Source organism: Chiloscyllium plagiosum, unplaced genomic scaffold, assembly GCF_037043375.1.
Source record: "Chiloscyllium plagiosum isolate Xiang-an unplaced genomic scaffold, Cpla_swu_hap1 HiC_scaffold_13, whole genome shotgun sequence".
NCBI lineage: Eukaryota > Metazoa > Chordata > Chondrichthyes > Orectolobiformes > Hemiscylliidae > Chiloscyllium > Chiloscyllium plagiosum.
This window is the reverse complement of record NW_028270151.1, coordinates 61,427,738-61,450,263: the sequence shown is the minus strand read 5'-3', so window position 1 is coordinate 61,450,263 and position 22,526 is coordinate 61,427,738. Positions and strand designations below refer to the sequence as shown.

Below are 22,526 nucleotides of genomic sequence, written 5' to 3'. Positions count from 1 at the left end.
ATCAGTCTCCTCTCGATCATCAGTAAACTACTAGAAGGTGTCATCAACAGTTCTCAGCAATAACCTGCTCACTGACATCAATTTGAATTCTGCAAGTGTCACCTAGCTCCTGCCCTCATCACAGCCTTGGTTTAAACATGGACAAAATAGCTGAATTCTGTAGGTGAGAGTGATTTGTAGATGCCCGTGTTGGACTGGGGTGTACAAAGTTAAAAATCACACAACACCAGGTTATAGTCCAACAGGTTTAATTGGAAGCACACGAGCTTTCGGAGCGATGCTCCTTCATCAGGTGATAGTGGAAGGCTCAATCCTAACACAGAATTTATAGCAACAATTTACAGTGTGATGTAACTGAAATTATACATTGAAAAATTGATTGTCTGTTAAGCCTTTCATCTGTTAGAATACAGTGATAGTTTCACTTCTTTCATGTGTAAATCACAAAACTTTTTTTTGAAAAGTTGCATTCTCGGTTTAGCTGTGAACAATGGTGATAGCTAGACAATATGTTGAAGGTGTTGGCCCCCTGTATTTTCTGTCTATGCCATGATGTTTAGATTGATTCTAATCTAAAAAGTGAGGTAACGGAGTTTTACATAAATTCATGCAGTTTTTGAGCTCAGAGTTCTACATGAGTGTATGCAGTTTTTGAGCAAAGTACAATGTAACCCTGAAGTAGAAATTCACCCCACAAAATATATGTGTGCATGTGGGTCTTTGTCTGTCTGTCTGGGTTGGGGGTTGTGAGTATGAGAAAGTGTGTGTGTGTATGTAGTGAGTGCAGAGTGTCTTAAGTCTGTGAGGGGGTGCATGTGTGTGTGTCTGTAAGGGTGGGTGTCTATGTGCTCGTCAGTGTGTATGTGTGTCCGTGTGTATAGGTGTGTGTGTGTGTGTGTGTAGGAGTATCCATGTGTGTGTATAGTGCAATGGTGGTCACCTGTAATGTAACATGAACCCAAGGTCCCGGTTGAGGCCCTCCCTATGGGTACCGAACTTAGCTATCAACCTCTGCTCGGCCACTTTTCTCTGCTGCCTGTTCGAAGTCCACCTTGGAGGATGGTCACCTGAAGGTCCGAGGCTGAATGTCCTGGACCACTGAAGTGTTCCCCACCTGGGAGGGAACCCTCCTGAATGTTGATTGTTGTGCAGTGCCCATTCATCCGTTGCCGTAGCCTTTGCTCGGTTTCCCCAATGTACCATGCCTCAGGGCATCCTTGCCTGCAACATATAAGATAGACAACATTGGCTGAGTCACATGAGTACCTGCCATGTACAAGGTGGGAGGTGTCACTACACATAATGGTGATATCTATGTCCACACTCTGACACGTCTTGCAGCCTCTACTGTGACAGGGTTGTGTGGAGTTGTCCTGGGCAACTTGCTACGAGCAACAGTCTGTTTGAGGTTTGGCGGTTGTTTAAAGGCAAGTAGTGGAGGTGTGGGGAAGGTCTTGGTGAGGTGCTCATCCTCATTGATGTGTTGTAGGTCACGAAGAATATGGCGTAATGTTTCAGCTCCTGGGAAATACTAAACAACGAAGGGTACCCTGTCGGTTGCAGCACGTGTCTGTCTCCTGAGGAGGTCATTACAGTTCCATAGAACATTTGGGGATAGTGACCATAATTCGGTGATTTTTACACTCGTGATGGAGAGGGATAAGTGTGTACTACAGGGCAAGAATTATAGCTGGGGTAAGGGAAATTATGATGCGGTGAGGCATGACTTAGGATGTGTGGCTTGGAAAAGTAGACTCCAAGGCAAGAGTGTAAATGATATGTGGAACTTGTTCAAGGGGCAACTATTGAGTGTCCTTGATAATTATGTACCTGTCAGGCAGGAAGGAAAGGGTCGTGCGAGGGAGCCGTGGTTTAATAAGGAATTGGAATCCCTTGTTAAATGGAAGAGGGCGGCCTATCTCAAGATGAGACGTGAAGGTTCAATTGGGGCGATTGAGAGTTATAGGGTAGCCAGGAAGGACCTGAAGAGAGAGCTAAAAGCAGCAAGGAGGGGACATGAAAAGTCCTTAGTCGATAGGATTAGGGAAAACCCTAAGGCTTTCTATAGGTATGTTAGGAATAAAAGAATGACTAGGGTAGGAATAGGTCAAGTCAAGGATAGTAGGGGGAAGTTGCGCGTGGAGGCGGAAGAGATTGGGGAGACACTGAATGAATACTTTTCTTCAGTATTTACTCAGGAACAGGGCATTGTCGTCGATGAGAATACTGAGTCACAAATAAGTAGAATGGATGGCTTTGAGGTATGTAGAGAAGAGGTGTTGGAAATCCTGGAAAAGGTGAAAATAGATAAGTCCCCTGGGCCTGATGGCATTTATCCTAGGATTCTCTGGGAAGCAAGGGAGGAGATTGCAGAGCCATTGGCCTTGATTTTTATGTCCTCTTTGTCTACTGGAGTAGTCCCAGAAGACTGGAGGATAGCAAATGTGGTTCCCTTGTTCAAAAAGGGGAGTAGGGATAGCCCTAGTAACTATAGGCCGGTGAGTCTCACTTCTGTTGTGGGCAAAGTCTTAGAGAGAATTGTAAGGGATAGGATTTATGCACATCTGGATAGGAATAATTTGATCAAGGATAGTCAGCATGGTTTTGTGAAGGGCAGGTCGTGCCTCACAAACCTTATTGAATTCTTTGAAAAGGTGACGAAGGAGGTTGATGAGGGGAAAGCGGTAGATGTGGTATATATGGATTTTAGTAAGGCGTTTGATAAGGTTCCCCATGGTAGGCTACTGCAGAAAATACGGAGATATGGCATTGAGGGTGAGTTGGAGGTTTGGATTAGGAATTGGCTGGATGGAAGAAGACAGAGGGTAGTAGTTGATGGCAAAGTTTCTTCATGGAGTGCCGTCACTAGCGGTGTTCCGCAAGGATCTGTTTTGGGACCATTGCTGTTTGTCATTTTTATAAATGACCTGGAAGAGGGGTTAGAAGGTTGGGTGAGCAAGTTTGCGGATGATACGAAAGTCGGAGGAGTTGTTGACAGTGAGGAAGCATGTGGCAGGTTACAGCAGGATATAGAGAAGCTGCAGAGCTGGGCAGAAAGGTGGCAGATGGAATTCAATGTAGCTAAGTGCGAGGTGATTCACTTTGGGAAGAATAACAAAAAGATGGGGTACTGGGCTAATGGTCGGATACTTGGTAGTGTGGATGAGCAGAGGGATCTTGGTGTCCATGTACACAGATCTCTGAAAGTTGCCACCCAGGTAAATAGTGCGGTGAGGAAGGCATATGGCGTACTGGCTTTTATTGGTAGAGGAATTGAGTTCCGGAGTCCTGAGGTCATGATGCAGTTGTATAAGACTCTGGTACGGCCGCATCTGGAATATTGTGTGCAGTTTTGGTCGCCATACTATAGGAAGGATGTGGAGGCATTGGAACGGGTGCAGAGGAGGTTTACCAGGATGTTGCCTGGTATGGAAGGAAAATCGTATGAGGAAAGACTGAGGCACTTGGGGCTGTTTTCACTAGAGAAAAGAAGGTTTAGGGGTGACTTGATTGAGGTGTACAAGATGATTAGGGGGTTAGATAGGGTCGACAGTATGAACCTTTTCCCGCGTATTGAGTCGGGTATTACAAGGGGGCATAGCTTTAAATTAAGGGGGGGTAGATATAGGACTGATGTTAGGGGTAGGTTCTTCACTCAGCGAGTCGTTAGTTCATGGAATGCCCTGCCAGTAACAGTGGTGGACTCTCCCTCTTTATGGGCATTTAAGAGGGCATTGGATAGGTATATGGAGGATAGTGGGTTAGTGTAGTTTAGGTGGGCTTGGATCGGCGCAACATCGAGGGCCCAAGGGCCTGTACTGCGCTGTATTCTTCTATGTTCTATGTTCTATGTTCTATAGAAGAATACAGCGCAGTACAGGCCCTTTGGCCCTCGATGTTGCGCCGATCCAAGCCCACCCTAACCTATACTAACCCACTATCCTCCATATACCTATCCAATGCCCGCTTAAATGCCCATAAAGAGGGAGAGTCCACCACTGCTACTGGCAGGGCATTCCATGAACTTACGACTCGCTGAGTGAAGAACCTACCCCTAACTTCAGTCCTATATCTACCCCCCCTTAATTTAAAGCTATGCCCCCTTGTAATACCCGACTCCATACGCGGGAAAAGGTTCACACTGTCAACCCTATCTAACCCCCTAATCATCTTGTACACCTCAATCAAGTCACCCCTAAACCTTCTTTTCTCTAATGAAAACAGCCCCAAGTGTCTCAGTCTTTCCTCATACGATCTTCCTTCCATACCAGGCAACATCCTGGTAAACCTCCTCTGCACCCGTTCCAGTGCCTCCACATCCTTCCTATAGTATGGCGACCAAAACTGCACACAATATTCCAGATGCGGCCACACCAGAGTCTTATACAACTGCATCATTACCTCAGGACTCCGGAACTCAATTCCTCTACCAATAAAAGCCAGTACGCCATATGCCTTCCTCACCGCACTATTTACCTGGGTGGCAACTTTCAGAGATCTGTGTACATGGACACCAAGATCCCTCTGCTCATCCACACTACCAAGTATCCGACCATTAGCCCAGTACCCCATCTTTTTGTTATTCTTCCCAAAGTGAATCACCTCACACTTAGCTACATTGAATTCCATTTGCCATCTTTCTGCCCAGCTCTGCAGCTTCTCTATATCCTGCTGTAACCTGCCACATCCTTCCTCACTGTCAACAACTCCTCCTTGCTGTGGCACGTCGGCACTGGCGATGAGTGGAGCATCGTACCCCGTTCTTGTGAAGGCATCCTTGAGTACTTCCAGGTGTCCGTCACGTTCCTCCTCATCTGAGCAGATCTCGTGTATGCGTAGGGCTTGTCCATAGGGGATGGCTGTTTTAATATGTTTTGGGTGGAAGCTGGAGAAGTGTAGCATTGTGAGGTTGTCTGTGGGTTTGCTGAGTTGGTGCTGAGTGTGGTGCTGAGTTGTCCATCCTTAATGGAGACGCATGTTTCCAAGAATGAGACAGATAGTCGAGAGTAGTCCATGGTGAGTTTGATGGTGGGATGAAACTTGTTGATGTCACTGTGTTGTTTTATCAGTGACTCCTCGCCATGGGTCCAGAGGAAGAAAATGTCGTCGATGTACCTGGTGCACAATGTTGGTTGGAGATCCTGCATAGAGAAGAAGTCTTGTTCAAACCTGTGCATAAAAATGTTGGCCTATTGTGGTGCAAATTTGGTCCCCAATGGCTGTTCTGTGTGTCTGGATGAAGAACTGGTTGTCAAAGGTGAAGACGTTGTGATCAAGAATAAAGCGGATGAGTTGTAGGATGGTGTTTGGAGATTGGCAGTTGTTGGTGTTGATTACTGAGGATGTTGCTGTGATGCCATCATTGTGGGGGATGCTGGTGTAGAGTGCGGAAACGTCCATTGTGACGAGGAATGTTCCCGGTTCGACTGATCCTTGGGTGCTGAGTTTCTGTAAGAAATCCGTAGTGTCACGATAGAAGCTGGAGATCCCCTGTACAATAGGTTTCAAGATGCCTTCCACATAGCCGGTGCGATTCTCGCATAGGGTCCCATTGCCCGACACGATGGGACATCCCGGTGTGTTGGCTTTGTGTACCTTTGGAAGGCAGTAGAAGTCTCGGGTGTGTTCTTTGATTGGATCAGCTGGTAGTTGCCTGTCGTGTTCCTGGTTGTTCAGTTGTCGCTCCACTTCCTTGCAGTAATCTGTTCTATTCTGAATGACAATGGCTCCTCCTTTATCTGCTGGTTTGATGACAATATTGTAATTGGTTTTTAGAGCCTGGATGGCATTGCGCTGTGAACGGGTGATGTTTTGCTCTACCTTGTGGGTACGGCTGATGAATCTGGCATTTTTATATTTCCTGATGGTTTGAGCATACATGTCAAGCCCAGGGCAGCGGCCCTCTGGTGGGGTCCAAATTGACACCTTTTTTGGTCGCTCCTCTACAGATCCCTGTGAAGACTGTTCCAGTTCATCAGTGGGCTCATTGGGATCATACATGCACACATATATTTTGTGGGGTGAATTTGTACTTGCCGGGTTACATTGTACTTTGCTCAAAAACTGCATGCATTCATGTAGAACTCTGAGCTCAAAAACTGCATGAATTTATGTAAAACTCCGTTATCTCACTTTTTAGATTAGAATCAATCTAAACATCATGGCATAGACAGAGAGCACAGGGGGCCAACACTTTGAACATATTGTCTAGCTATCACCATTGTTAACAGCTAAACCGAGAATGCAACTTTTCAAAAAAAAGTTTTGTGATTTACACATGAAAGAAGTGAAACTATCACTGTATTCTAACAGATGAAAGGCTTAACAGACAATCAATTTTTCAATGTATAATTTCAGTTACATCACACTGTAAATTGTTGCTATAAATTCTGTGTTAGGATTGAGCCTTCCACTATCACCTGATGAAGGAGCATCGCTCCGAAAGCTCGTGTGCTTCCAACTAAACCTGTTGGACTATAACCTGGTGTTGTGTGATTTTTAACTTTGTAGGTGAGAGTGGCAGTTTTTGACATCAAGGCTGCATTTGACTGAGTGTGGCATCAAGGAGCCCTAGAAAAACTGGAATCAATTAGTGTCAGGGGCAAACTCTCGAGTGTTTGGAATCATTGCTCCTAGGAAGATGGTCTTGGTTGTTGGAGGTCAGTCATCACAGCACCAGGGCATCTCTGGGAGGAGCTCTTCAGGGTAATTGGGGCAGCATGGCTCACAGCGCCAGGGACCCAGGTTCAATTCCAGCCTTGGGCGACTGTCTTTGTGAAGTTTGCACATTCTCCCCGTCTCTGCATGGGTTTCCTCCGGGTGCTCCAGTTTCCTCCCACAGTCCAAAATTGTGCAGGTTAGGTGAATTGGTCATGCTAAATTAACCATAGAGTTAGGTGCATTAGTCAGGGGGAACAGGTTTGGGTGGGTTACTCTTCAGATGGTCATTGTGGACTAGTTGGGCCGAAGGGCCTGTTTCCACACTATAGGGAATCAAATCTAATCTTATATCCTTGGCCCAGTCATCACTGACCTTCTCTGCATCATTAGGTCACAAGTGGAGATGTTCACTAATGATGACACAATGTTCAGCAGCATTTATGACTCGTCAGGTACGGAAGCAGTCCACATTCAAATTGAACAACATCTGGACAATATTAAGTCTTGGACTGAAAAATGGCAAGTAACAATTCATGCCACACAAATGTCAGGCAATGACCATCCCCAATAAGAGACAATCTAATCACCATCTCTTGACATTCAGTGATGCTACCATTACTGAATCCCACACTATCAACAGCTTTAGGATTGCCATTGTCCAGAAACTCAGCTGGCCTCAACATATAAATACAGTGGTTCTAAAAGCAGGTTCAGAGGCTAGGAATATTGTCGCAAGTAACTCACCTCCTGAGTTCCCAAAGCGTGTCCACAATCTGCAAGGCACAGTCAGGAGTGTGATGGAATACTCCCCACTTGTTTGGTGAGTACAGATCCAACAATAAAGAGACTTAACACCATCTATGACAAAGCAGCCAATTTAAATGGAACCATATCCAGAAATATCCACTCTCTCCACTTTCTACCTTGAGTAGCAGCAGTGTGTGTGATCTACAAATAGCACTGCAGAATTTCACCAAAGATCCTTTGACAGCATTTTCCAAACCCACAACTGCTTCCATCTAGAAGTACAAGACAGCAGACACATGAGAATGCCGCCACTGCAAGTTTCCCTCCAAACAAATCACAATCCTGACTTGGAAATATGTTGCTGTTCTCTTCACTGTTGCTGGGTCAAAATCCTAGCATTTCCTCCTTATCAGCATTGTGGTTTAACCTATAGCAAATGTACTGCAGTAGTTCAATAAGGCAGGTCACCACCATCTTCTGAATGGTTGGACAATAAATCCTTGCCAGCTAGTGACGCTCACACGAGAGCCTGAGGCCCTCTGAAGATGTTACCTAGTAAGGTAGCGAAACGTCTGGAAATGAAGTTTGCAGCTCAGCGAGCAAACCTACATCCAAGACCTCAACCTGAGCTACAAATCTTCTCAAAACTCGCTAAGTATTTAAAAAAAGAACGTCAGCTGACATTGTTGTCATATGTTGATTTTATTTCTCTGGGGTCAAATTTGAAAGTAAAATAGAATACTCTTGGAGACCCAGAAACTTGCTGTTCCTTGCTTCTTCTTAAGGTACTTTCACTTGCTTGCAGGAGGCACAGACTGACTGGTTCACAATGTAGTAGGTCTTTGACTTGCTGGTTAAAAGCCCCAGCTTACACTCAGTTCACCAGTTATGAAACTATTAAGGGAAAGATGGGATCCTTTGTTAGGGAATGAAGTGTAACTCTCAACTAAAATTATTTCCCAAATCTAATTCTGGTTCAATTACAAGTGTACTGAAATGGAGGATATATTTGTTAAATAATCAACTGCAATCTTTACTATTTACCTGTTGCTATTTAGTAAACCTATTATGGGGTTTCTCACTCAGATTAGTTATTCTGCTGCTTTGCAGATTTTAGTAAATCGTAAAATAGAACACAAAGTATTGTGATGGAATCCGCAGTTTGTCATATTAATCGATTGTATGGGAGTTGTTGTTTATTCGTTTATGGGATGGGGGCATCTCTGCCTAAGTTTATAACTTCTCCATAAGTGCCATTGAGAAGGTTGTGGTGATCCATGTGGTGCAGGTTCACCCAAGGTATGATGTTGAAGGGAGTTTGAAGATTTTGACCCAGTAACAGTGGTGGAGTTGTGACTTGATTCCAGGTCAGGAGGTTGTGGGATGAGGAACTTGCAAGTGGAGGTATTCTTATAAATATGCTCTCCTTGTCCTTCTGGAACTAAAACTGACCCACCTCTAATGAAGTCATTGGCCTGAAATGTTAACTTTGCTTCTCTGCACAATGCTGCCTGACTTGCTGAGTTTTTCAACATTTTTGTCCTTATTCCAGATTCAAGTTTCAGTTTCAAATGTAAGAATTTTGTTTTGAAAATGGTATAATTATATAGTAGCATTAATGTGATAGTTTGCTGTTGTGATCATTTTTACTTAATAGGTAGCACAGTGCTCTAATTTTGAATTATGTTTAACACCTTAAAATTTAGATATTGGACTGGGCATTATATGGGATTGAGCAACAGTTATTTATAATTTTATTTTCTTCTTTTTTAGAGATTCTGGCAGCATCAACGTAGGATTAGAACATCTGGTAAGTTTCATGATTATCTCCTGAATATTTGCATCATCTTTTGATATCTCTATTCTAATGAACACTTTTGAACAAGCTTTGAATACCTCGCACACTGAAAGTACACAATTTCCCAGAGGACCAGCCTTACTTTTCTTATGTGCTAGGCACTCTCACTTCCATTTATCTCTGCATTCCAAGGGAATTAATTTTTTTTGTTATAAATTATATCTTTTTGATGTAAAGATGAAATAGAATTGACTGAAACCCGTAGCATATAAGAGAAATTGTGTGGAGAGTACTGCAGTGTGTTCCTGATGGAAAAGATTGGCTATGTATTTTGTGTTATTTTATTTTTGATTCAGTGTTATGAATTGCAAAAAGAAGGATCAGTAAAGGCTATTCTGTAACAACAATTTTTAAATTAAAGCTGCGTAATATAATGCCACATTATATTAGTATATATTTTAACTTTGTTTGCTGTAGTGTTTTAACTTATTTAATCACTTTGTTGTGTCAAGTACTAGATCTTATCTGCCTTTACTTAAAACATACACTCCCATTTTTAACCAGGTGTCCATGCATTTATTTTCAAGAAGTATATTGATGCACTACATTTATGAGAGTCTGTTTCTGATGCTAGAGGCTGGGAAAATAATCCTGCTCTTTCGTCTCAATTGAAGTTAATTTTATATTTATCTCCTTTACTTCCTTTATATTGCAAGTATAAATATAAACTTCATGCATGACATAGCTCAGTTTTTTGATTTTTGCTTCACTGTGAAAGCAAATATTTTAATTATTAATCTATTCAGAATTCAAAATTCTAAGCCTGTAATCATTCTAATATTTTTGTCCTGAATTTTGCAATGCACCCGAGTCATCAGGGAACATAAGAGTCTAAATGTGAATGTTATAATTATCCAGGTTTCATGTGAACTATTTTGATTTGCATTTGTTTCTAAACTGTTAAGTTTGAGAATTATAGCTTAAAAATAAAGTCGTACTGTCAGCCTTGCCTCATTGGAGTCTTGCTCGCCTCTAAGTACGAAGAATATGGCTTCAAGCTCCACTCAGACTTGACCACAAAATCCAAGTTGAGTCTTTAGTACTGATGGAGGTTTTTCATTCTCAGAGATTTCATCTGTCATTTATTAACATTCCCAAGATGATACTTGTAACAGATCAGGTGAGTTCTCCCCATATGCTGGCCAACATTTTGTTTTAGCCAACAACACTGAAACAGATTGTCTGCTGATTTATTGCAGTTTGGGTCTTTGCATGTACAAATTGACTATTCTACTTCCAGACATGGTTGGTGTGTTGACACTTCAAAAGTATTTATTTGGCTGCAAAATATTTTGGAATGTATTAATGGATGTACATGATATATATACCTATGAGTACAAGTTATTTGTTTTCCTCTTTCTTTAACACAATGTTTGAGAATTAATTATAGAATTATCAGATGGTAAGAAATCTGGCCCATCTCGCAAGTTCTTCGTTTTTCACGTTTCTGACTTAACCACGCAATGTATGGGAATTATTAGATGCTGAAAATTTTGGCCCATTTTTGTACCTCCATCTAGAAGAAAATACTTGCATCTGCTTCATGGCAATGAATTGTTTAAGAAATCTAAGAACTTCACCTTTCCTGACCTTCCCAGAAGACCATTCCAATTTCTGATTTTTTTTAATGTACTGAATTTTTTCTTACATCTCTCTCAAGTTTACCTATTCTTCCTCCTTCTGGTATCTTGTTGAACCTTGAGATGTATCTGGAATAATTTTGACTATGCCTTTATCTTCAGAAGCCTTTGTAACGCCACTTCTCAGTCACGTGCTTTCATGCAAAAGAGACCTTGTTTTTCCAATAGTTTCTCCTATTCAATTTTTTAATGTTTTGCTTAGTACTGCATCTGTAATTCCAATGTTTTCACATATTTTGGTGCATTAACTGAAAATGATACACAAAGATATTTCTGGTCAGCTGGCCTGACTGGAAGAATGCTTTATTGTTGTACTAATTAATGGAAGATATGCTAGATTTTAGTTACTCTTTGCCTGTATAATAACTTTTGAAATTCTTTGATTTCCTGAATGATTTGTAGTCAATCCTTTCCCATTCTTTGTAGGTTTAGGTATTTTTCTTTGACTATTGATTATCTTTTGATCTAATTAGTTTTGTTTTAAGTTTACTGTTCTTAAACTTAAGTAATTTTGACCAGATGGATATGCATTCTTAAATCCTCTGTCCCTTTGTGATTCTTCATTCATGATGTTATATGATTAATTCTGCCTTTTTGACGGTTTATTAAAGTTGACTGATGGTAAGACTAACAAAATATATAAAAAAGGAAAATAAATAATTGTATAAAATATTTAAGGATGAGAGGGCAGGTGATGTGATGTATTTGTGGAACAAACATGCTCCTGGACGCCAGTGTGAACCAGGGCTGATATGTCTGCAGTAGGTGTTTGCATTTTGAGTGGCTTTGGCTCAGTTTTAGAGCTAGAAGCTGAACTACAGGCACTGAGATACATCAGAGAAGTGGAAGATTACTTGGATATATTAGTCCAGACCGTAAACACTCCTCCTAATTTGGTCATCAGCTTGTTTGGATGAGAATGAAGGGTGAGTGAGCTAATTGATCATGGCCCCTTAGTAAAAGAAGTCATTCAATGGGTGGGGAGGGAGCAGCAAAAACGATTGCAGAGGTAATAGCAAGCAAGATAATGAATAAAACTATAATCTTTTTTCCTGCAAGGCACAAGAGTTCAGAAGTATATGTTGCCTGCCTAGTGTCCGTGTTCAGGACATCTGTTCAGGCCTGGAGACAAATTTACAGTGAGGAGGATCCAATCATCATGGTCCATGTTGATACCGAAGACATGGACAGGTCAAGGAAAGATGTTCTCCACAGAAGTGGGAGTAAATTTAGAAGCAGACCCTACTGAGATAAATTCAAATTGGTGTCGAAATGAATGTATGGCTCAAAGACTGGTGTGGATGAAGTAGGTGCCAATTTGTGGGACACTGCTGGAAACAGGACTGGGGAAAATGTGGGCCGTGTCACTGGAATGGTCCACACCTGAACCATGCTGGACTGATGTTCTATTGAGTAGCAAAACTAGGGAAATAGAGACCTTATTAATCAACATAAAATAGACAGGGTATCAATTTCGGTAGTATGTGGTAAATTTGCAAGTAGAGGCAAGGAAGGAGAGAAGGGTATTTTGATGTGAAATGATGAACAGACCATAAGAATTCTAAAACAAGCCTGAGTCCATCTGAAGAATCATTGAATGGAAGAACTACTATCGCCTACAGACACTAAGGTGCAATCATTACAAAAAGCAAATAAGACTGAGAGAAAATAACTTTCCAGCTTGCAGTTGGTTCTTTTGATCTTTGGAATTTTGTTTGCCCTATCTGTATTATTTCTCAATCCATCATATTTGTGCTAAACCACTTGTCTTTGGCTGTCTTAATTGTGATTTAGTGTGTGTATTTGGGATATTTGAAACTGTATCGATTAGGTTACATAGTATTAGGTTAGAAAGCCTTTCTCTACTCTTCTAAATGTTATGTGTGTGACAGTAGATAGTGATTTTTCTGATACTGATTAAACATGGTGTCAATTCTTTCTGTTCTGAGTAGTAGTCAATCATGGAAATTCATCATTTTGTTTGACTCTCAGAATTTATATATTTTACATAAATTCTTCACATCAGCTGGGAGGACAAATATCAGTGTCCTTCAAAGAGCCCACAGCACCAGCATGGAGGACGTCATGGTCTCCGCAGGGCCAGCCACATGCTCAGGATGCCTGAATTTTTTGATTCGATTTGATTTTACTTTATTATTGTCACATATTCCTAGGGACAGTGAAAAGTATTGTTTTGGATGCAGTACGGGCAGATCATACCATACAAAGTTCATTAGGGTAATGAGTGAAAAATACAATGTTGTGGCTGCAGAGAAGGTACAGAAAGAGCAAGATCAAACATTAAATTTAAAATTTGAGAGGGAACACTGTTCAACAACAGTGATCAAGGTCAGCCATGATTCCAATTGCCAAAGCAAATCATTTTCATCCAGCTCAAGGAATAGACATGTATGAGAGGAGCTCAAAGGAAGCGTTTCAGAGACTCGTGGAAGCTTCCCCACAAGAAATGCAACATAGATATCAATGTGTGGGAGACTCTTATTCAGTAGAAACTGACTTGGAGGAAGCACATGAAGGAACACAATTCTTTGAGAATACCAAAGTTAGAATTAGGCTTATTGTCATGTGCACTCAAGTTACAAAAGAACAGGAGTGCGGTGAAAAGTGTACAGTGTTGCGAACACACAGTGCCATCTTAGGTACAAAGTACCTAGGCACAAAAAAAAGAGAAAATTAAGAAAAAAAGTTACACTGTATTACAGATATACATGGTATGAGTCAGAACAATAAGAAATAAAGCTAAAGAGGTAGACATTACAGTCTATTTATAAAGGCTTTCATGTGGTCTGACTGAGCTTCACTGGTTCCCAATAAGTAGCCATCTTCACTCTGGGACTGTAATGTAGATCACAGCAAGAAGTTTTTAATGTTTTCAATAAATAGTAAACTTGAGGATTGGGAGGATTTCAGGATTCACTAACAGACGACTAAGACAGATAAAAGGGAAAAATGAGCACAAAAGTAGACCAGTTAAAAAGAGTGAGCTGACATTTCTAAAGTTATATAAGTGAAGCAAGATGAGTTAAGGGAGGTGAAATTATACTGGGCATTAAGGAGATAACAAAGTGAACTCTTGAACTAAAACTTTATATCTGCCATCATAATAGAGATACAAGAAATCTATGGTCAACCGGGCATCTAATGAGAATGAATAACATGAGGAAATCAGTCTAAGTAAGGAATTAGAGCTGCAGGATTTCTTATAGTTAAGTGGCCTTGTCAACTGGAGGTGATAATATACGGGGGAAGATTACAAAGAAGGCCATTGAAAAGAGAGGATGTTTTAATTTTGATCTTTAAATGTTCATCAGGTTTTAGGAAGGTTCCCAAGGCTTGGAAAATAGCAACCATTAAAAAAGGAAGAATGAGAGGAAATGGGAAACTATAGGCCAGTTAGCCTAGCACTAATAATTGGCTAAATGATAGAATCTGTTGGATGTATGATATAAGGCATTTAGGAAATCATTGTATGATTAAGCAATGTGAACATGTATTTATGCACAACATTAGGACTGGTGGGATTGTGGGGTAACTTATTAGTGCAGATTGACGAGAGTTGGAGTAAATGGGAATTTTCACATTGGCAAACTGTAATTCATGGAATATTATAAATATCAGTATTTGCACCATGGAGATAGTAAGGACTACAGATGCTGGATGTCAGGAGTCAATAAAATATGGAGCTGGAAAGGCACAGCAGGTCAGGCAGCATTGGAGGAGCAGGAAGGTTGATGTTTCGGGTCAGGACCCTTCATCAGTATTTGGACCACAATTGTTGTTAACCTGTATTAATTATTTAGATTAGTGGATGTTGATTAGCATATCCGAGTTTGTAAGTGATCCAGAGTTAAGTGGAACTGCAAGCTGTGAGCAAGACATGGGAGTCTGCAGGGAATTATAGACAGGTTTGTTAAAGTGGAGAAGAATATGATAGATGGAATAGAATGGAAACAGAGTTGCACTTTGAGTATACAGAATATTTGTAAGGGGCCTGTATATCCTCATGTATGAATCTCAAAATTAGCATGGAAGCAGTCAGAAGAGCAATTCATATTTTTTATTAGCACATTTCACAAACGTCAGAAGTCTAAAACTCCATCTTACAGCCAATAAAGTACTTTGAAATGTAGGCACTACTGTATTATAGGAAATGCGTAGCCAGTGGGCACTGCTGTAATGTAGGAAATGCATAGCCAGTGGGCATTGCTGTAATGTAGGAAATGTGCAGCCAATAGGCACTGCTGTAATGTAGGAAATGCGTAGCCAATAGGCACCCACCCTCCCATCCTGGCACCTTCCCCTGCCACCGCAGGAATTGCAAAACCTGCGCCTACACCACCTCCCTCACCTCCATCCCAGGCCCTAAAGGAGCCTTCCACATCCATCAAAGTTTTACCTGCACATCCACCAATGTCATTTATTGTATCCGTTGCTCCCGATGTGGTCTCCTCTACATTGGGGACACTGGACCCCTCCTAACAGAGCGCTTTAGGGAACATCTGTAGGACACCCGCACCAATCAACCACACCGCCCTGTGGCCCAACATTTCAACTCCCCCTCCTACTCTGGCGAGGACGTGGAGGTCCTGGGCCTCCTTCACCACTGCCCCCTCACCACCCGACGCCTGGAGGAAGAGCGCCTCATCTTCCGCCTCGGAACACTTCAACCCTAGGGCATCAATGTGGACTTCAACAGTTTCCTCATTTTCCCTTCCCCCACCTCACCCCAGTTCCAAACTTCCAGCTCAGCACTATCCCCATGACTTGTCCTACCTGCCTATCTTCTTTTCCACCTATCCACTCCACCCTCCCCCTAATCTATCACCTTCATCCCCTCCCCCACTCACCTATTGTACTCTATGCTACTTTCTCCCCACCCCACCCTCCTCTCATTTATCTCTCCACCCTTCAGGCTCTCTGCCCGTATTCCTGATGAAGGGCTTTTGCCCGAAACGTCGATTTTACTGCTCCTCGGATGCTGCCTGAACTGCTGTGCTTTTGCAGCACCACTCTAATCTAGACTTTGGTTTCCAGCATCTGAAGTCATTGTTTTACCCACTGCTGTAATGTAGGAAATGCGTCGCCAGTTTGCTTCAGCAAACTTTCACAAACAACAATGTGATAATGAATAGATCATCTGCTTTCTGTAATGATGATTGGGGGATGAATATTGGCCAGGGCATCAGGGATAAATTCATTTCGTAGGATATTTCATATTGATGGGGCTTTAGCTCCTCGGATGCTGCCTGAACTGCTGTGCTCTTTCAGCACCACAAATCCAGAATCTGGTTTCCAGCGTCTGCAGTCGTTGTTTTTACCTTAGTTTAATGTCTCATCTGAAAGTGCCTTCAATATTGCAGTGGTCCCTTGGTTCTCTACTGAAAGTCTGTCTTGATCTTTGAGTTGAGTCATAAAGTTGGATTTGAAGCCAGAACCTTGTGATTCAGAGGCAAGAGTGCTACCTACTGAGCAACAGCTGATGTAAGGAATTGGAATCGAAGAGTAAAGAGAAGTTGTCTCATCATTATGCAGAGCATTGTTGAGGGCACAGCTGAAATAGCATGTGCAGTTTTGATATCTTTTGCAAAAGAAAGCCACAGTTGAGATGAAGTGCAACATGATTCTTGGATTGAGGGTATTGTCCCATGATAAGCAATTTATGTTCCCCAGAGTGCATGTTTCTGGGTATCAGCAAGTACAGTAATAATTGTCATATTATATATAATCTTTTTGAATTCTAGAATTTCTGTATAATTAGAATTCTGTAGGATGATGCCAGAACTGGAGGCAGTTATGACATTAATAACGACAATATAGTAAGAGCGTCAAAACCGTGCAAAATCTTGAAAAGAAAATGAATGCAATACACCAAAGTATAGTATCTTTTCAAATGACAGAGTTGACAGAGTTTGTCAGAAGTAGCTAGGAGATAAAGAAGAATTGAGCCTACAAAATACAAACTTTATGTTAACTACACTGATTAGAAATCTCTACCATGAAAGAGACTCCATGATAATATTGGGTATATATTGTAAGCCACATAAATTGGCATGAGAAGTTGAATAATTAATTGCCTGAAGAGAGAATGTTTTAATGAAGAAAGGATGAATTAGTGCCTGTGCGCAACTACAGCATAGGTAAATCAATAAGTGTAAACAACACAAAGTTTTACACAAGTACCAAGAGAACCATTGATTACAAGAGCTTATTGCATAGATTGTAAAAAGCACTCGAATCTGATAAGGTGAAGAAGACTCTAGTTAGTAGGCAATTTTCATAACTAGAAAATAGTATGAAAATGGAGTTTAGCGTGTTAGCTATAACAAGGCAGTACAAAGTGCTAAATTATTTTATTAATGTCAAAGATGTATTCATATACTAGTTATTATTTAATGCGATTTTATCATTTGGAAAGATAGAAAAGGGATTGGGTATTGAAATTTAATCTGTTAGAGCATTTGTCAATAGATTTTTAATACGGTTACTTCATCGTTATGTGATTTCAGAGTTTCCTAACCATGAGCATTAGTGATGACTCACATAGGTGAACTACAGCTCCAGCATTTAAAAGGATATTCCAAGCATGCAGTTTAATGGAGTTTGTGATTAGTCGAAGCCTAGAAAACCTATGAAGCTCAATTAAATTATAATATATCAAATATTGTTGCAATTGAACAGGATATTAAAATTGACAACTCAAAATACATGCTGAAGTTTGTGTGGAATTTGTTAAGTTGGAAACAGCCTTCTGAGAAGCTGTCAGTTTTTTCAGTTTTAATCCCCATGCATCCACCCTTTAGTGATTCCCAGGTTTGTATTTTGCGTTATACTAAAGTTTGTTTTTTGTAGTTAACTCAATGGATATCGGGGATATGAGCATGTATCCAATTTTAGTGCAAGGACTGCACTAAACACTATATAGGATACCATGCAAGGACTGCACTAAACACTATATAGGACAAACAGGAAGACAGCTAACAATCCGCATACATGAACATCAACTAGCCACGAAACGACACGACCAGCTATCCTTAGTCGCCACACACGCAGACAACAAGCAACATGAATTCGACTGGGACAACACTACTATCATAGGGCAAACCAGACAGAGAACAGCCAGGGAATTCCTAGAGGCATGGCATTTATCCACAAACTCCATCAACAAACACATCAACCTGAACCCAATATACCAACCACTACAGCGGACAGCTGAAACTGACAACCGAAAGCGGCAGGGACAGACCACTATAAACACCGGAGGAAACATCAAAGAAGCGCTTCGCAGGAGGCTCCCAAGCACTGATGATGTCGCCTAGCCAGGGGACGAAACGTTTGCAACAAAAACTTCCAGCTCGGCGAACAGAACCACAACAAGCCTACACTGACCCTCTGAAGAGTAACCCACCCAGACCCATACCCTTCCCCAATATTTACCCCTGACTAATGCATCTATCACTATCGGCAATTCACCTGACCTGTACATCTTTGGATTGTGGAAGGAAACCGGAGTACCTGGAGGAAACCCACGCAGACACAGGACGAATGTGCAAACTCCACACAGACGGTCGCCCGAGGCAGTCAGTGGGTCAATATCCTGGAATTGCTTCCCTCTTGGCATTTTTGGGTCTGTGTACAGACCCATCCAGTGATGCCCATATCCTGTGAGTGAATATGAAAAGTTTAAAATAGCCTATACATGAGTTAACACCTCAAGTCTGTGCTCTAGAAAGTCATTTTCCATAGCTTTTATTGCTCAATTTGTTTGTTGAATTATATGCAGATTGTAGTCACTGATGGTTACTATGTTGTTCATGCAATGTGCTTATGTCATCTCCTGATTAATACTGTGCCCCATGCTACCACAACTATTTTGTGGCCTATAAATAATTCCAAACTATGCTGCCATTGCTGTTTCTCAGCTCAACCCAACAGATTCCACATTATTCCTCTGGTTGGAGATCCTTCCTCACTAGTGCACTGTACTCCTTTATTAGCAGTGCAACTCCACCTCCTTTCCCTTCTTGTCTATCCTTCCTAAACATTGAATATCTTTGAATATTCAGTTTCCTATCCAGGTCATCATGCAGCCAACTTTATGCAATGGCACTTTGACTGTTTATCTCTTTTTGTGCCTTTTAGGCACAAAACTTACATTAATATATTTCAGCCGCATGACACTGTAACCTTTTGCTGTAAATTCTGTTTCACAACCACCTGATGAAGAAGCAGCGCTTTGAAATCTAGTGCCTCCAAATAAACTTGTTGGGGGATAACCTAGTATTGTGTGATTTTTAACTTAATATAAACCACTTTACTTCAAGTAAGTTACTTTTATTTGCTTTCAATTTATTTTACTTGATCTCATTTTACTTCACTTTTGACAGTGTTCCTTACTGAAATCCAAGTTTCTGCAACTTTTGTTTTACAAATGATATGTTTTTGAGACACATATTCCTCTCCTCTGCATTGTCAGCATTTTTCAGGAAATAGTCCCTCTGTGACACCTGATCTTCTCCTCCTCCACTTCCAGTATCCCTTCACAGCCCAATGGTACCTTCCCATGCAAATTAAGAAGATTGCAACACTTACCTGTTTATCTACTCACTCCCCATAATCAATGCTTCAGACACAACTGTCAGGTGAATCAGCGATTTACCTGCACTCAATTCAATTAGTCTACTGTATTCAGCTTACACAATGCGGTCTCCTCTATACTGGGGAGTTGAAACGCAGACCCTGGAACCATTTTCCCGAACCATTTTCTTCTGTGTGTAAAAATGAACCTTAGATTCCAGTTGCCTGCCACTTTAACATGGCAACATCTATGTCCCAGGCCTGCAGTGCTCCAGGGAAACTCAATGTAAACTGGAGGAACAATACCTCATCTTCCAGCTTTCAGGGCTCAACATTGAGTTTAACAATTTCACAGTATCAACTCCTTCTCCTAGTTTTTAAACCCATCCCCACAATCCTGTTTTATATGGCTTGTTCTCAGCACAGCCAACCCATTTTCAATTACTCATAGTCCCCATTATCAGCTATTCCACTTGTCTTTTTCCCTGGCTTACTAATAACTATCCCTGTGTCTTCATCCCTTTTTTCTCTCTCTCTGAGCAGCTTCTCCATCTATCTATTCTCACTCCTTTTGTCCACCTCTCTCATCAAATCAGCATAAACACCACAATTTCCTAGCTGCTTTCCGTTCTGATGAAGGATCACTGGACTTGAAGCATTACTTCTGTTCTTCTCTCCATAGATGCTACCAGATCTGAGTTTCTCTAGCAATCTATGTTCTTGTTTGTTTCAGTACCAAGCTCATTTCATTCCTCACATTTGGGCAAAAACTTACCTTTTTTTTAGTTAGTTTACAGCAGACTTGTCTCACACTGTACCTTTCTCAAGATTTCCTGACAAGTGGAAAACTAATTGAAAGGTTTTAAGAGTTTTCAGTAAAGCAGTAGTCATTTTTCTAGTTACCTCTTGAACATAAACCAACCTGGTATTGAAATTTTGCAAAGAAGATTTTACCTATTTCTTGAATATTGGGAATTGAGAATGTAACATTGGTGCATGTACCAAAATATTCCTGTTCTTGAGAAGTTGAGATCAGAATGAATACGATCAGAACCAGCATGAAAAAAATCTCAAAAATCACAAACTGTTAGTATTGTTTGTTGGTTTAATATTATTTCTGTGACTAGCTCATTAATGTAAATATTTCTAGCTCTATAAGCATTTAAATAGCCAAATAGGCATTTCAGATAAGCTTTAAGGACACTCAGGAACTTAGCATAGGAGTTGGCCATTCAGCCTGTTGAGCCTGACCTACCATTCAGCTCGATCTTGGCTGATCTCCTACCTGAGCAATTCTTTGCCATTTTATCTTCCTTATCTCTTGATGTCATTAGTCTTCAGATATCTAACAGTTTCTGTTTTAAAGATACTCAGTGATTTAGCTTCCATCACTCTTTTAAGGTTGCGAATTCCAAAGGTTCACCACCTCCTAAGTTAGAAAAAAAACCTACCTCCTCTCAGTTTTAAATGGCCTAACCCTTATTCTGCGATCCCCTAGTTCTAGATTCGCCAATGGAAACTTCCTATCGACATCAACTCTGTCCTGTGATGTGAGATTTCCACATTCTTTGAAACTCTATAGAACATAGGCCCAGTTTTATTTCAATATTTCCTCGTAAAACAATCCCATTTATTCTGGGATTAGTTGAGTGAACTTCCATTCAACTCCTTCAAAGAGTACAAAATTATTTGTTTTTTTTCAATGACTCCCCTTGAGGGCTACCTTTTGGTTTCCAGAGACTACATTTTAATTCTAATCAGCCCCTTTATTAGGTGATGACTCACATTGAATCTTGTGTTCACACATAGGGTATTTAGATTCTCAGATGTATAATTTAACATATATATAGGTATCACAAAGCATAGGCAGTTATTTCTAGGATCTTGACAAACAGAGCTTGCACATGAAACACAGTTGCTCTTTAAGAGGACAATTGGGTTGCACTGGATGCACCATAACCATGCTTTAGAAATGGGAGGCACCATCTGAGCAGCAGCTTTATTTCAACAAACAACCCAAGCTGAAAATCCAAAGAATCTTCAAGCCTGTAAAGCAGTGTTTAATTAGAAAAGCGATGGACCCAGTTTTCCCTGAAGTGAGTTAAAGCAACCAGATTAGCAAATATCTGCCTGAATGATGTGGTTTCTAAGAAATGCCTGTGAAAAGAAAATTTCAATGTGTCTTTTCATTGACCTTTTTAAAAAAAAGAACCAGGCATCTCAACAATTCTTCAAAATTGCATCCAAAAATATTATTAGATATAAAGCCATCATAATAATACCATATATACAATGGAAACCAGAATTCAATCTTAGTGCTTTCCTTCCTAGTCTGATTCCACATTTAATACTTGATCTTGGTTCCTATCCCCCGTCAAGTTATATCATCTCCCGCAGTATAAGCTAACCATCTTGAAAGGACATTGGTCCCAAATGATTGAGGTGCAAGCTTTTCGTTCTGTACAGGATCCTGCTGCTCCAGGACAATTTTAATGGCTTATGTATTTAAAGCCATCTTCCACCTCTTCACCCATACATTCGTTTGTGTAGTTTCTTTCTTCTCTCCAATCTTCCAATTTCCCAAAATATTAATTCATGCAGTGTAGACAAGAGCCTGGGAAAAACATGATGAATAAATGTATGATAAATAAAAATTGGGGCAAGTTAAGTTTATTGAATTGTTCAAAAGGTCCTCACTTGCTTCCACTGACATTTGTTAACTTTGACATTTGAAATTAGTTATCAAAGTGTATGAAAAATTTGATACATTCAAAGTATCAAAAGATGTTTACCATCTTTACTTTTTAAAAAAAGGTCAGCAATACTCCAGTGCAATTTCAAGTTCTTCTCCATGAATAAGAAACCATGAATACACAGAGCATGGTGGTAATTTTTGGCTGTCGACATCTGTCATAGTCATAGATTCAGTTCTGCAGTCGTTTTAGGTCATTGTTTCTCCTTCCCAGGAGTTGTTGTGTGCACATTATGACCTAGCATTTGTTGTTTTTATGCATTTTAATTATTTT

General features: G+C 40.7%; 1 protein-coding gene across 9 annotated transcripts in view; it reads left to right on the top strand.

Moving 5' to 3' along the window:
* The window catches only part of rsrc1 (arginine/serine-rich coiled-coil 1), a 480,289-nt gene that overhangs the window by 206,544 nt on the left and 251,219 nt on the right, over positions 1-22,526 (top strand). For all 9 annotated transcript variants that reach the window (XM_087993658.1, XM_087993663.1, XM_087993660.1 and 6 more), the window contains one exon: positions 9,181-9,217. In XM_087993658.1, the coding sequence (XP_087849784.1) occupies positions 9,181-9,217 (37 nt within the window). The remainder of the gene's footprint in view (positions 1-9,180; positions 9,218-22,526) is intronic.